This window comes from Manis pentadactyla, chromosome 5 (assembly GCF_030020395.1).
Source record: "Manis pentadactyla isolate mManPen7 chromosome 5, mManPen7.hap1, whole genome shotgun sequence".
Classification (NCBI taxonomy): domain Eukaryota; kingdom Metazoa; phylum Chordata; class Mammalia; order Pholidota; family Manidae; genus Manis; species Manis pentadactyla.
The window spans coordinates 57,342,328-57,358,677 of record NC_080023.1 but is presented as its reverse complement, the minus strand read 5'-3'; the positions used below and the strand labels follow the sequence as shown (position 1 = coordinate 57,358,677).

The 16,350-nt window shown below is 31.3% G+C and overlaps 1 protein-coding gene and 1 long non-coding RNA gene across 2 annotated transcripts; both read right to left on the bottom strand.

The window, feature by feature from the left end:
• Nucleotides 1-724: 724 nt before the first annotated feature.
• CSN1S1 (casein alpha s1) lies at nucleotides 725-8,938 on the bottom strand. Its single transcript, XM_036924910.2, has 11 exons — nucleotides 8,932-8,938; nucleotides 7,863-7,895; nucleotides 6,733-6,756; nucleotides 6,567-6,611; nucleotides 5,669-5,710; nucleotides 4,280-4,297; nucleotides 4,152-4,193; nucleotides 3,774-3,815; nucleotides 2,607-2,764; nucleotides 1,915-1,958; nucleotides 725-1,095 (listed from the first exon to the last, which is right to left on the bottom strand). Coding segments are annotated over exons 4-10 (336 nt in total). The 5' UTR covers nucleotides 6,600-6,611; nucleotides 6,733-6,756; nucleotides 7,863-7,895; nucleotides 8,932-8,938; the 3' UTR covers nucleotides 725-1,095; nucleotides 1,915-1,957.
• A 940-nt stretch (nucleotides 8,939-9,878) lies between these two features.
• On the bottom strand, nucleotides 9,879-15,411 carry LOC118931942 (uncharacterized). Its single transcript, XR_008997750.1, has 5 exons — nucleotides 15,284-15,411; nucleotides 13,797-13,859; nucleotides 12,160-12,195; nucleotides 11,667-11,687; nucleotides 9,879-11,269 (listed from the first exon to the last, which is right to left on the bottom strand). It is a non-coding gene; the product is annotated as an uncharacterized LOC118931942 (long non-coding RNA).
• Nucleotides 15,412-16,350: the final 939 nt, after the last annotated feature.

The following is a 16,350-nucleotide window of genomic DNA, read 5'->3' as shown; positions in this document are numbered from 1 at the left end:
TTCAAGGCAAAATATTCATGTTTGGGTGTTATATATATATAATCAGTAAGGTGCAGAAAAGCTGATGACTGTCTAGTTGGTTTAGGCTGTGGTACAAGAGGCTTTGTCATTTGTATGTAATGACTTGGTGGATGCGGTGGCTCATAAAGGGTCATGACAAGTCAGGTTGGTTGGGGAGCCTGGAATATACCATGAAAAGTAAGTCTCACCAGGGGCTTTGGGATACCAGAGCAAGTAAATACTGTCATTTTGAGAAATATCTCCTTATTGGGCTCTGGAAGATACTGAACAGCCCATGGTGGATATTAGGTGAACGTGTGTTAGGTGAACGTGTGTGCTGAGACGACCCTTTAAATGGTTATTCTCTAAACTACCTTGCTATAAATACAGGTATAATTAAGTGGATTGGACCAAAATGGGTCCTGATGGCAAAAGTAAACTGCATAATCAGTTGTTCAAATTCCCAGTGTGCCCATGACCACCACACTGCCGTCCTCCTCTGCGGTGGCCCCAGGGGAGGTGCCCTATGAACAGCTGACTTCAGATGGAAGTCCTCAGACCCAGTTTATGATTGGCCACCATCAGCCATAAGTGACATTAAAAATTTTTTCATTAATGTGAAAGTGTTATACAAAATATAGTGAAAACAAAGTCTTACATTCATAAGACTCATAAAGGATTAAACATTGCTGAATGGAATAAGGACAGGAACTATGTATTGTGCCTTAAAATGTAGTTTATTGAAAAGAAAAAAAAAACTCAGTCACTGCACACAATTATGTGAAATGATGGCACTTACAGAAGAAGCATATTTATACAAAATATCCATATAAGAGACTTAGTAAAGACTTTAATACACTCTGATTCAATGGACTTCATACCGGCATGATACAACCGGAATTTAGACAAGTAAACCATCAGGAAAATTTAGCCTAAGGAAAATAATGATGTGTTATCTAATGTAAAGCAGAGAACAGAAGAAGAAAGATTGTCCTCAATTTGGGATTGTCCTATACTAAAATAACAGCTGAAGCCTTTGGATAGGATGGTTTTACATGATAGAAGAAATTTACAGCATGGAATTTTCAATCACATCTGTAAACAGAAAAATAAATAAATGGTTATATTACATATTATTGAGGGAAAGAGACGATCATGATATGATGCATTTTAATCATCATTTTGTCTTTCTCTTAAGAGGAAGCTCACAGTGTTATTTGTGCTATCCTATTCCTGGCATACATACCCATTGCTCCTGATTATTAAGTTATAAAAACAATTTATGACTAGATAGTATGTTAATTTACAGTAACTAGAAGATATGGCAAAGCAATTAGAAGAAAAGGTTTCCATATAGTTCAGATTTTTATCATATTCCTTAGTTTGATCTGTTGGAAGTGTCCACCATTGGAAATGGAAAACACACACACTCACGCACACACAATTAGAAGCTCCAATATAGTAGATGAAGGTAATTAAAACAAATCTATGGACATTGCGGTGTGTTTCCTGCTAAACATCACCTAGTTTCACTTAGTGACTTGCCAAGGCTTTCTATTGCAGAGAGTAAAGAACAAGATACCACTGCTGGGTTCTCCAGTGTCTCAAAGTCACATCTTCATGGAAAGTTAGTAATAGTCACATTCCTATACTTGTATAGGAGTCTCAGTATTATATATTATGATAGTTAAAATTAGGTAATTTTTAAGTTTATATTTAAGTATAGTATGATTATGAAACAAAATTACAAATGTCTATGCCAATTTAATTATTATCTAAGTGCTAATGTGTCCACAAGTAGCTAGACCTCAGGAAAAATAAAGACAAACACAAACTTTATAGTCTCCAATCATATCTTTGCACTTAGTCCTTACATGGAAAAAGGATCAATGGTTAGGTAATTTCCAAACTTACCATGAGCCATAATTGTGGAGTTTCTGAGAATTCACTTAATTTTTCTAAAGAAAAAAATTGTTAAAATTTTTGAGTGATAAGTAATAAAGTGATAAAGACAGCAATAAATTTTTTTTTAAACAGGGAAAAATGACTACTACTTTTTGTGTCTAACTTCCCTGCTCTATACTTAGCAAAGATTATTATATTATATTTAATCACCTTTAGAGCTTTAAAATATAAGCATTGCTGTATTATTTCAAGTAAGCAAAAAGGTCAGGATTTGAATTTAGGATGACAGGATGCCAAAATCTATGATCTACTCCCCACCTTTCATCCTTATGTACATCATGGGTATAACCAAAAGGAAAGCATTTAAAGCTCAGTAAAAATGCAAAGAGGATAAAGCTGAATTATCTATAAGAGCTCTTCATATTTTCAATCTGGAGAGATTTTTCCCCACCCTTATCAGAATGAATTTCACTTATAGAATAGTTAGCACTGCTCCATATGTTCCTGACTATTGGATTTTAACATTAGCCATAGATGCTAAAAAGTATTAACAATTTTCCATTTCAGAAAACTCTAGTATGAACATTAAACATTGATTTACCATGTTCATTATAAATCTGTTTTAATGGCATGTTCCGGAAGTAAATTTATTTTATTTCCTTTGGTAGGTCATCAATATGGAGTAATTTAAATGAACTTACCACCACTCTGATGCAATGTCAGTTTTTTCAATGTTCTCAGAGACGGTGGGTTTTGTGATGTCGTAGAATGGCTGGTAAGCAATAGGCTGCATGAATTGTGGAGGGTAGTACCAAACAGCATAGGGGTAGGTATCAAGTTGGTAGAATTGTTGGAAAGGCTGGAAGGAAAGACCATTGAAAAGCATCAATGTTATGAGCAACCACTGTTTCGAATCTCTGAAAATGAATCATTTCATTCTTTTCTGACACGTGGCTGCAAGCAACACAAGAGGTGATTACTCTGTGAGATCATAGAAAGGAAAAGAGAATCAGTTACCTTTTAAGGCTGAATAAAACTCAAAGATGGAAGAAGCAACCTGTTTAAAATGCTTTTTAAGCTAGAGAGCGGGGAACTGATAGTAATTTTGTTAATTGTATTACCAGGAGACAATTTCTTCTAAGACATCAACAATCTTTACAAGACTTACTAATTGGAAAGCAGTGGTTGGAGGGCTCCACGATTGGTATGGAATTGGCCTAGCTATACACAGGAATCAGAATTGTTATGGCAGTACATGTTGATTGTAATTGGTTATTGCCTTAAAAATGAAATCAGAAGCTGCAGCAACACTGTGGAATGGATGGAATTCAGGGCAGGGAAGAATCAGGCATGTGTTATGTATTAATGAAAATCTCAGTTCATAGGTGAGCAGACAGAGTGTTTTGACGAAGACATTCAGTAACTCTCTAGATGGTTTCTTCGAAAGAAAAGTGTGTCAACTCATAGATCTCCAATGTGTTTTGCTCAAGAGAGCAAAACTGTAATTGAGCTTGAGGTTACTAAATATAAATCACATTTGAGAATCAAATTATGGGCATAAAAGATGTAAAATTAAGAACTCTGTTAAAGAGAAATTAATGTAACCTTGGAGATAAACATTTCATTGTGCTTATGGTTATAAATATGATGCCTTCTTCAGCTATAAATAGAGAGAACAGCTCCTATTCCAAAGAATAGTGACAAGTAGTTCTCATCTCTCATGTCAGTTAATATATATCATTTCAGAAAGTTGAGAATGAGAAATAACTGCCTGAGAAGATCTCTTCAAAAGTGTGAGACTATTTAAAAACAAACATTTAAACTTCACAGAATATAATTATTGTGTGATTTATCAAGCAAAATATTACCAATTGGATGGAGTTGTATTCACTCATTCTGCGAAATTGTTGCTGTAATAAAGAAAATACAGTGTATTTTAAATTACTTAGATATCATCTGGTACAACACATTCATTTTACCATGCACCAAGAAATACCAAGAGTATATTATCATCCATGAAATCTAGGATAAACTGCCAGAATTACAAAAAATTATCAAAATGCTTTTTATATTTTCTAACTTAAGAAAAAAAATTCAACTAAGGCCAGGCTTAACGATAGTTTGGGAAAGTAATAAATTTGTTAGGGTTCATATTCTGGGGACTACATATTTTCTCTTCATGGTTATTTATTAGTCATTTAAATCATTTACATTTTATCTTTGGTAAATTTTAAATAAGATATTACCAGTTGTGGATGGAAGAACAAATTCTCTCTTGGAATATATTTCTGTTAAAAAAAGAGGAGCACATGTTATAAAAACATAGCACAAGAAGGAAATGTTAAAATATCCTATATTTAATAAATAATCTTACCTGGTCATAGATAGCTTCCTAAGGAAGAAAAAATATTTTCTTTTAGTATATTGATTTTATTCATTTATTCATTATGAGTAGTAAACATTTACTAGGTAGTTTCACTCATGCAGGGGCTATGCTAAGTTCTGGGACACAACTATGAAATACGATGAACACTATGGGCAAGACCAGCACTTGTGAAGGTTACAGCCTAGCTATATCATAGCTAAGGTAACAAAATATATTTTTCACATAATTTCTTAGATCAGTAATGATGAATCCCCTGGAGTACTGATATATTTAAATTTATCTGGATGTTAAACACAAGCAACTGGGAAACTGAAATAAGAATAACAGATGGGAGTCCAAATTAAATTCATTATTGACTTTCCTTTTCCCACACTGATGAAAAAAGAAAATGTGAAAAATATAAGTTTACTAAACTAGGATAAGGCCTTTTCACTGAAGTCTTAATTAAGTCAAATTTCTTTGCTATAACTAAAAGCATTTTTTTGTTTTGTTCTGATTTTTGGTTTTTGATTTTTTGTCCTCCCAGTAAAAGACTACAACACTCAAAAGGATCAAAACTAAATCATGGTACAAGGGTTGTGCTGATTGATGTTTTTGATCTATGCACACCCTTAGCACATAGGGAGTTTATGACACATAATTCAAACACACCCCAATGAAAGGCCTTCATAATACTATCAGAAGTGTCATTGACAACTTTTATAGAAACTGGGGCAGGGACAGAAAGAGGTGGGATGAACATTTTACTGGACTTCCTGTAAGCTAGACTCAGGGATAGCTGATTGGGGGATTGCTCATTCAATATTCAAAATAACAACAGGAAGTAAGAATAGCTACAGTTCCTTTTCACACATTAGGAAATAGGTCCAGAGAAAATAAGATCAGCTCATTCTTTCTTAGAGAGTTTTGACTAAAGCAATTTGAATGTTGAGTACTCCTGATTCCTTCTCTAGGGTCTACATTGTTTCCTTAAACAGAATGTTTACTTGGCATATCTGTGTTTTCATAAGCAGGCATATTTATGGAATCCCAAACCAGAATTGAATTTGGGAAAATAAACAAATGATAAATTCCTGAATATAATGTATCATTAGGGATGCTCTAAAAAGATTTGATGTAGAATTCAGTCAAAGTACATTTCTTTCTGATTAATAATTATAGATATGACATATAGTATTAGTCTAGGCAGAAATGGAAAAAAATAGCCTTGACAGTAAATAAATAGGCAATTGTATTAAAAGTTTGTCAGTTATTAAAGGTCAAGTCTAGAATAAATAATTTCTTTAGAAAAGTGAAAACATATTTGAGTGAACCCAATTCAAAATGTAATATATTTTAATGCAGCAGAATATGATTTTGTATTACAATAAATATTACCAGCTGGTGTTGGTTATATTTGTTCAGTCTGCGAAGCTGTTCCTATTCAAAATGAAAAATATTCTCAATTGCTTGGATACCATTCAGTCCCACCCTATCATTTTCAAGTAATGAAGTTAAAATCCCACAATGCCTTTTCCCAAGAGTAAAGAATGTGAACTATTCACCCTACTCTAATGTTATTTCTATCACAAATAGAAATTGGACTAATTCAATTATGCCTTTTTAAAACATTAGAAAACTACTTTCTTAACTAATTTTTACTTAAAATGAATTACAATGCAGTCAGATATAAATGACTACTCAGGCAATTTTATTTCGTTGTATTTTATGTCAGAATTACTAAGAAAATTGAAAGTTGTTTTTGCTTTCTGACTGAAGATTTAACTTTGGCAAAATTAAATTAGAGTATTAGATGAACTGAACAAAAAATGATATTTCTAATATTAGCCACATTCATTAGTTGTTTACTTTGTGCAATAGATTGTATTAATTGCTTTACATCATTTAAACTTTATTATTATCATTGTCATTTTAGAATTAAGTTATAGACTCACAAAAGATAAGTAAACTGTCTAACATCATATGTGGGTAAAATGTCAAGTTTATAATCAAACTCAAGTCTGGCCAAATCTGTAGAGTGCCATTTAAACAGTATGCCTTTCAAATATAAAAGCAGACACTAAAATACAAATATTTGACTGAAGTGAATTAAATGCTGGGATAAAAAAGTTGTTAGTTTTATTTTCAGATAGGAATCAATAAACTTCTAGAGTCCATCAGACTGCTTACTATGGATTAAAGTTTAGTAGATATTGAGAAGAACTAATTTATCAATACTACACCCTTACTCATGCTTTGATACATTTGCTATTAATAAACTTTAATGAAATTTTACCAGATAGCGTTGATTGACCACATCTTCCTTCATAATATGCTTCTGCTAAAATTAAAAAAAACATATGTAATATTACATATATTTATATATGTATGTGTTGTTTTAGTAAATTGTAACATATCTTGAATGATATTAATATATTTTAAACTTAGCAAATATATCTCACCTCTGTGCTACTGGGAAAAACTTCCTGAAAAAAAGGTATGTACAGTTTTAGTTTTATATCTTATTAGTTGACATTTAAAGTAAGAATATTAACTAACTACACAGTATTGCTAAACCTGTGGTAACCTGATTTTAGCCACAAATTCCTGGATAACTGAGACAACATAAGTAATTTGAGGCACATGTTAGACTCGAAGCTCCCTTTTCTCTCACTATTTTCACCAGGGAAGTTTTTCAGGATGTTGAAGGCAGATATGAAATATTCACCATTTCTGAGTTCACAGAAACCACATAATTGAGTTAATTTTATTTTGTAACTTGGATGAAGGTCTTCTCCCAAAGTTAAAGGAAAAAGCTCATCACCTATACCTGCTATATTGTTTTTCTTTAGGTTAGCAAGCTGTAAAGGATTCCAGTGTCTCATTAACCTAGAATTTGTTGATTTCTACACAGAATGTAACATTTTTACATCATTGATTTAGAAGCATAACCATTATTATAATTTTTAATAACAAGATAGAGTTCTACCAAATCTGGGAAGGGCAAAAATAATTAGGAAAAAAAAAATGCTTAGGCACCTCAGATGTCCAGAAGATTGTTTGCCCAGAAATAATTCTGTAATTTTGTCTCTGACAGATAGTTGCTTTCTTACGTCAGTTGGGTTGATATTTATTTACATGTAAAATTAGGATAGAACTACATATGAGTACCTTGTACAATGAGACCTTCATGGTACAATAAGCTTTCATAAACATTTTCTAACTACAGTTGACCAATGAACAAGGGGGTTGGAGCCCTGACCCTCTGACCTAAGCTGAAAACTCCTCTATAATTTTAACTCTCCTATTAATAGCCTACTGTTGACTAGAAGCCTTGCTGATAACACAGAGTTGATTAACACATATTTTATGTTATATGTATTACTGTATTATACACTGCATTCCTACAATAAAGTAAGCTAGGGAAAAGAAAATACCTTTAAGGAAATCATAAGGAACAGAAAATATATTAATAGTACTGTACTGTATTTACTGAAAAAAATCCACATAGAAGTGGACCCACATATTCACATCTGTATTGTTCAAGCACCAACTGGGATTGGTACACTAGATCAACATCAAAATTATTTACCTCACTTGATGAACTGCTGCCAGATTCCCTTTGCTAAGAGAAAAAAACCAGTGTTACTGTACTTGGAACTTTTAGAATTGGAAGGAAATTAGTTCCACACTTTCATACTAGGTTGCTAACTCCTAGTTTCAGAAAGGAAAGAAATGGTATGAAAAGATTCAAGGCTAATATAATGTATTTTCTTGGAGTATCAATTTTATGTAAAGTATTGATAAAAATGTATTTAAAGTGGGGGTATAATGACTTACCCGATAACTTAAGAACTTTTTTTTTATTAAACACAAGTATATGATTGAGTAGAATGCAAATGTACATGGATTTTTGTGATAAAAATGAGACTCGAAGAAAGAGTGCTAGTGAGTTGGGTCACACAGAACCCTGGGTTGAGTGTTTATTCTCATTTTATCCTTGTGGCTAGTTTGATGTGAATAAACTGGAAACAACGAAATGCAACAATTTCAGGATAGAACCAAAATTACACTATTTTTTAAGACATCTACCCTTTGAAATGTTTAGTTAGTCTTTTAAGTCATGTATGTATGTTTACATATGAACATAACGTTTGTTCCCATGAACATATTTTAAAAGATTGACATTAATATTCATCAGACTTTTCATCTATCATATGAGTTTATTAACCATATATTGTGAGCTAGCAGATTTTTTCTTCCATATTTTTTAATTAGGCTGATCCTAGGCAATTGCTGCATAGATTCTTTCTGTGCAAGGACTACCCTCAGCACAGAAGAGTGAGCTCAAACCTTTCGATGTCAGAGGCAGGGTTTTCTGGTAGTCTTATGTTTCATTTTAAACATTCATGTACATTTGCTTTTTACTTTTCATTTTAATACATAAGCCATGTTTACTGATCACTGATAATTATTTAAATGATAAGTTCCTTTTCCAATTTTAACTTTATCTGGCACAGCACTACATTCTTGGGTATAATGGCCCTGTTTGAGAAGTTAAATCTTGTTCCAGTTGAGAAGATAGCTTTCTTAAAGCATATAGCATCTACTATGTGTGATGTATGAGTATAGAATTTATTAATAAAATAAAGCCATCTTACCACAGAGTCTCCCATAACATGTTCCTTAAGAAAAAGAAAAGAGAATTAATTTTATTTTTCATGACAAATATTCAAATGTAAAATAATAATTAGCAAATATAGTAGATGCCAAAGAAAATAGAAAATTGATGCAATAGCTAAGGGGTAAGGAAAACAAAAGGCCTGCCTACTTTCGCCTGAGCTAACCAAAGGATTTACCTCTCTAATTTGCATTCCAGAGTTTAATAAAAACTATTTTGGATTTTTATATGTTGTGACAAAAAACAGTGTAATAATCCTACACTTTATTTTAAACAGCCTAACATCTTTTTTTCTTTAACTTGGTTTTTGGATGTTAAACAGGAGCTTTGGATTAAAGATGAGTGGTAAGTAAAACTACACAAAGAATTGGTTAAATGACACATGAATACTTAAGCAAAATGGATTTTCTTCATCTAGTACATTGTGTTCAGTGTTCATGACCATGGCAATATACAGAATAGTGATATTATCATAAACTGAAGCTCAAAATATTAGTGTTGGTTTAGTTATCCAGCTATTTCTGGCCAACATGTAATATATTATTTTCTTTGAATTAGAGATATTTGCCTTAGTTTTGACTTAACAGAATTATTTTCTCAATGTGGGTAGGGTATTTAAAGGAAATCTTTTGCTTTTTTCTTTTCCTTACATTGGATTTGATGATTTTAAAACAGCATCTTATTTCAGTTGATTCATTCTTAGTATCTTGCCAAGAAAAGACAATCATTCAGGTATGAAAAATAGTTAAGGAGATGTACATTTTTATCTCAGAAATTTTGAGCACTTTGTGGTCTAAACACCATATCTATTAAAAATCTACTAATCCCAGATTTTTAAAATCATGTTTACAAAGAAAGTGGATCAACTGTGACTATGTAAAACATTCTTGGAAAACAGATATATTACTTTATGTAATACCCTAAGTGAAGCATTCCATCAACTTTGGTGATAAATGCAAACAATTGGCCAATCCATAATTTCATTCATTCATTCATTCATTTTAATGCCTTATCTCCTCATAGCTACAAAGTTAAGTCAATGAAATCAGTATTCTTTAGAACTCTCAACAGAATTCACTGGCCATTTGAATGTCTGAAAAGTTCAAGGAAATTATAAATGCCACAGAAAAAATATGTTTTCTAAATTAAAACACTTCTTTTAGTGCAAGAATACATTTTTTTTGCCATAGTATTTTAAGAAAATTTTTGGTACCTTGATTTCATCACTCTGTTTTTCTTGTTTTTCTCTCAGAAGTTCTCTCTGCTAAAAAGAATACAGTATAGCTTGTAAAATATACTTTTGAAAAGACAAATTTTAAAATAATTTAAATATCGTTGGTGTTCCTTACCCTGTTCATTTCATTGTGGTATTCCTTAGGAATAGAGCAGAAAAACAACATTAGTGAAGAGAGACATAAAGGAATGAAAATTTATGAGATAGTTTGCCTTACACTGTGCTGCTCCAAGTTAAAAAACAAATATATTTTTCTTGAATGCACTAATATTGCTTGCTCTATCATTTCTAACGTTGTCTCTTCACTAAGCTTTCTTTGCTTAAACTATATGTAAATGTCCACTTAGAATATTAAAAAATTTTTTTCCACTAAATTTTATTATTATTATTATCTTTCATTTTGTTTTAGTCATCGTTCTGAGTTCTCTGGATCTCATCTGTTTGGTTCAATACATCTAGTGGCTTTTTCCGTAAAAAGACAATAAAGAATTGGACAGCACAACACTGACTGAGCAAGCACTACACTTGCCTCCCTTTGTTCACCCTATAGTAATCTTGAGACTTTCTTACCTCTTTTAATTCTCTTCCTGTAGGCTACAAAAAAAAAAGGAAGAAAGAAAGAAAGATATTAAAAATCATTCAGGCAAAATTGGGTTGCCCCAAATCTTTGAAATAGTGTCCTTGAAGTGAAATTCCTATTTGTGTTCTATTTGACAATAAAGTCACAAAATTACACAACATATATGGGTTATTATTTAGAGATAGAGAACATTCCATCTTAATGAGCATGGAAGTTGTTTGTTCTACATAGATTATGCAAAGGAAAGCACAAGTGTTGTGCAAAAAGGCAAAAGTACAAAATTCGAATTTAAAGCAGCTCTTTAATATTTGCATATGTGTTTTCAATATTCTTTGTGGGTGCCTGGGTGACTGAATGAAGGGAAAGTTTAATCAAGTTGAGTGAAAAAACATTTATAAGCTAAATTTAAATTAATTTTCTTGGAAAAATATGTTTGCATTTTAAGAATAAGTGGATAACACTCACCAGAACAAACCTGGAAAACTGTCTTTCTTTGAGGGTTTCCTATAGAAATTAAGTTGTGAATTATAAAAATGAAAACACACCAAAAAAGAGGATCATGTTTTTCCATTTGAACCCAAGGTCTCCATTTAATTTGGTAAGCCAACATATTTCTTAGGTAGAAGAAAAGATACTTAAGTTTAGTCTTACGGTCTAATTTTAAAATCTAAAGGAGATACCCTATTTGGGTCTTTGTTCACCAGGCCTGGAGATTTAGTAAGTCCATGCCTATCAAAATGTCAAAGGAGGAATTGAATAAGGATTTAATCAAAACAGAGAATTCTGAGAGTTATCCCTATACCTGAGCACATGAGTATATTTGAAGGTAAATAAAAACTGGAATGAAGCAGACATTCAACATTCATCATAACTAACTGAAAGAGAGAAGGAAAAACCTTACCTCTCTGCTGTCTGGTTCATTCTACAAAGAATAAATAAAAATAAAAAGGTATTAGTTAATTTCTGGACAGAGTGGAGGATTAATAATTTATAGAAAGGTGTGATCGAGGTTTCTAATTCAAGAGACAATGTGTTAAGTGAAACCAAATTGTAAATCATATGTTTGAGTGCAGGTAATAGAAGTAGAGAATCAATATATTAAAATAAACCATATTAAAATATTCTGTCTAGGTAACTATATCTCTTGAATATTAAGATTTTTATTAACCACAGATGTTTATCGAAGTCCCTATGCCCTCCTCTCCAAGAAGGTTTATGAGAACAAAACAGCATTTGTTAGTACTTGAACTGAAGTTATTATACCTCAGTGAATGTGAAACTGGCTATTTCATAGAAAAAGAAGGAACAGGTCTAGGGTCTATATGCTATCAATATATCATCATCTAAGTTGCACAATTAGAGGATGTTCTTGGAACATAAAATAGAATACTCACTTGAATGAGTTCTGGGTGTCTACTACCAGAAAATTTCTGTGAAAAACAATGCAAGGATTGTAAAACTAAAAAACAAAAAGCAGTAAATATACAACAACAATATACATATAATATTATGAATTATAACGTTGCTTTTTAAAAAAGATTTGTATTTTAATAGCTAAATCTGTCTGAGACCAAATTTTCCTGACAGCAAAAAACAAAACAAAACAAAAGAACCATAATTATTTTGAAAAATATCAAAGAAAAATAAGTTAATTATTTCCCTCTAGAAAATGGCAAAGAATTGAGAAAACTAGGTAAAAAGGCTAAAACTGAAATTTTGAGTTTGAATTAATCTAAAATGATAAAGAAGTTATTTAGATTTCTGAACTATTTACATTACATGATAGTTCTAAAGGTGATTTTAAACCATTAGAAATTTTTGGAGCAAAAGGTGTATTTTCCTAACCATATGTTGTTTGTCTGGATTTTATTTTTATCATCAATTAAATTATATAAAGTTTTATCTCAACCTGCATTTTGACTGTGGGGATAAGACTTGAGTTTGTTAAATGATAGCATGTAAAAAACTGATGTGTTCTTGGAATAGGAGTGTAGCATCTGTTTTCTGGACACTTTTATCCATTCATTTGTAAAAGGGCAAGGTAAGAACTAATCCAATGACACATTTCTAAGAGACTTGCATCCTTTTTTGCAACGTGCAGTCAGATATCACTTTCTATGGGTGCTTAGGGCGTAGCGTAACAAAATTGTACTGGTTAAAAAGTGGTGGTGATTGTGATTGGTGATTCTGCATTCAACAAATGGGGATTTTGAGAATAAAAGTCTCATCAATAGAATATCCCAGCAAACCAGAAACTTTTGCTTCTGTATTTGGTAGTTTCAATGGCCAAATATCCCAGATCATTATTTTACCTGTATTGATTTGTCCTCAGGTGATCCCTGTATATTCTTCTCATTTTCATTAGATACACGTTACATGGGGACAAAATAACTTTTTGCTTTGCATAACTAATTGATTAACTTGTTTTTAAGAAGAAAGATTCTTTTCATTTACATTATCTAACTTCATTCTCTACAGTGACCACAGTAACTTGATCTCTGAATCAGCAGAATCAGCCTGGTTTTCTATAACTTGGAAAAAAGTGATGGACACAAGCCATCTCAAATGGGGGCCTGACTTAGGCTTCAAAAGTAAAATACACTGAAACTTGTGGCTTTATGCTATACTTGCTAAGAAATACTGGACACCTATTTATTATATGTCTGCAAATATGCTAATTTTGTAATGGACCCAGGGAAGAACCTAATTAAATTCTTTTGATATTTATTATATTGTGCAATGCTTTATTTCTCCTTTTATTTACTTTTTATTCTTAATTTGTGTGTGTGTGTGTGTGCGTGTGTGCGTGAGATGATTGTATATCAAGTCAGACATTTTATTTTGAATTAAGGGTCTGAATGGGCTACATAATGATGATCAAATGTGAAGCATTACCATAACTTTAGTATCAACATGTCAGTAGCTAATTAGAGATCATCTCATACTTGAAGATTATTATTCTCAGTATTTTGTGTTTAATGTTATGTCAGGTCATGTCTAACAAGAATCTTAAATTCTCTACTGTACTCACAGGCCTGGCAAGAGCAGCCACTACAAGGCAGGTAAGGATAAGAAGCTTCATGATTTCCCAGGCCTATGTAAGAAAACAAAATAAAAAAGAATTATGTCTTACAATAAAATTTGTTTCAGGAATAACTAAAAAAAAGAAATTCTTGATTTTCCAACAAAGGAGCATTTTATGAAAAAAATAGTTTTGAGAAGTAGCATTTTTATTAACTTATGGTTTTAAATATTGCTATTCAATATAAATGTTTATCATTCTAGTTATCTTGATTAGTGCTTATATTAAGAAATGCCAAGTTCTTAACCAATATTTGTATTCACTAACACTCTAAAATAAAGCATTTGATCTTTGTAGTGGTAATATGGTTTTATCAGAGGACTGAAGAAACATCCATCAGTATTTAAATACAATTTAGAGAAAAACATTTTCTTCTAGATCATCAGATTTGTTTAAGTGGTTAATAAATAAATCTACTGAGAACTGGCATTTAAATTACTTGAAATTTTTAAAAAATGTCTTTCTCCTTTATCTATGTTAGAATGTCTTGTTCTTTAAGAGTGAAAATTGCTGCCGGTGCATTATGTAGAACTATTAACCTCCATCAGTTATTTTTTAAAAGGACGTAGCTATCACTTCATGTTTTGCTATATTGTTATATCCTTGAAGATGATTGAATTGGATAGAATAAGATTCAGGTTTCTCGTCATGTTTGATTTCTAAAGTTCCACAAAACTGCAAGAATCTAGAAATACTGACATTTATGTGTTACTGGAAAATGGTTTCCAGAGAAATTAGGAAAAAAATCAGGTTACGCATGCAATTTGTTTATACCTTAGTCAAGAAACTAAGGTACAATTTATTTTGACATGTTTTATATATGCTGCTTCAGTTTACAAACTCCAGAATCAAAGTACATTTTTAAAGAAGGTGTATTTATGAATATAAAATGAATTTACAAGCTTTATCCATTTGTATCTTTCTAAATACCCAAATATAACCATCTTTACAACAGTTGTCATATATCTCTATCTTTGTTATGTCTATAATTTATATACCCTACATAGAATTATTTTACTAGCCAAATGACATGGAATAAAAATAGTCTTGAAATATTCTACCGGGTATAGTCTTTACTACGGTAATTTAAAAAATCAGAAATTATTTTGCATAACAACTTTCCATAGAATTAGCCAAATATTTCCAGTTACCTCACAACAAATCTCTACCAAAATTATGTACCTAATTTTTCAATATATATATGATTTTAATTACCAATTATCCAAAATGATTTAGTCTTTATAAAACTATACTGATTTTTCTCCTAAAGCTCTGAGATGGGTGGTATCAAAATTTGCAAGTGCATTTTTAAGCTATCAGTATATATCACAAGAAACTATCAATATTTGCAAACACACAGAAAAGGTACAAATGCATCTTAATGAAAAGTGAAAGATTACACAATGTGAAATCAATGCCATGTGTAAACACAATACCTTGAACCCAAGAATGGGAAGAGGAAGCAAGCTGGATTGCTGATCAGGATGATGGCTGATCTCTTTCTACACAGCTATTTAAATCTAATGATTAGTAAAATGCTAATTTTGTGGCTTCAGTTCAACCAATAGATTTATTTAAATTCTAAGAAGTCTCTCAAATAGGAAACTAATTTTCTGTCCATTCCTTTCCCAAGAAATTCTGAAGAGAGTTTTTAACAATAGAGTGATTCATGCTATGATAAGATGATACAGGAAATGGAATGGCATTATTCAAAATTAAAATACAAGCATTTCTAGATTTATGGTTATTATGGGGATATGATTTTATGTTAAATGGGTAATTGGAAAGACTAATATATCAATAAAATTATTTTTATTTCTTTGGAAAATTTTGGTGTCTATAAAGGAAATACTTGGGACAAAATAGGGTCTTCAGAAATTTTCAATTTTTATCAAAATTCTAGACCATGAGAAGAAGTCATCATTTATTTCACCTTTTAAAACTCAATTTGTCCTCTATTATTTATTTTAATTATTTACTTTATGTAGTAACATACTGTATGTGCTCTGATCTTTCTTTTTCAAAAAGAAAATATAATTGTCCTACAAATTTTGGTGGTATGTTAACTACTCCAGGTAATATTTTGTCTGCTCTGTTTCAGATGTACTAATTGTAATAGCCTTAATTAATTTAATTATTAGACTGCATAATTAAAAATAATAGCTATTCAATATTAAAATGTTTCAAAAAACAACCACGCCTCTGATTTTTCATCTTTAAGTAAATAAAAGGAAAAACTGAAAATCTCTGTCTTTACTTCCAGTTCTATTTCTAGGATTAATTGGTATTGTACATTTTAGAAAAAATATTGTCTGTTGAAGAAAATACCCATACATAATGAGGATTTTAAAAAATTACTGTTGTTGTGACTGCTATTTTAATAAGAAATCAGTCATGCCATATATTCAAAATAATGATATTTGCAGCCTATTCACAGTTATATGACAGTAACATTATCCTGAGTTAAAAAAAATTCAGTGTTTCAGGCTCTCCATGTTAAGGA

Excerpts from the sequence above, each read along its gene's own strand:
- CSN1S1 (XM_036924910.2), bottom strand. The coding sequence starts at position 6,599 with ATGAAGGAAGATGTGGTCAATCAACGCTATCTG. Across the intron at positions 5,711-6,566 it reads TGGTCAATCAACGCTATCTG|GAACAGCTTCGCAGACTGAA; the intron begins GTAAAATTTCAT and ends CATTTTGAATAG. Across the intron at positions 2,765-3,773 it reads AATACAACTCCATCCAATTG|CCTTTCCAACAATTCTACCA; the intron begins GTAATATTTTGC and ends CTTTCCTTCCAG.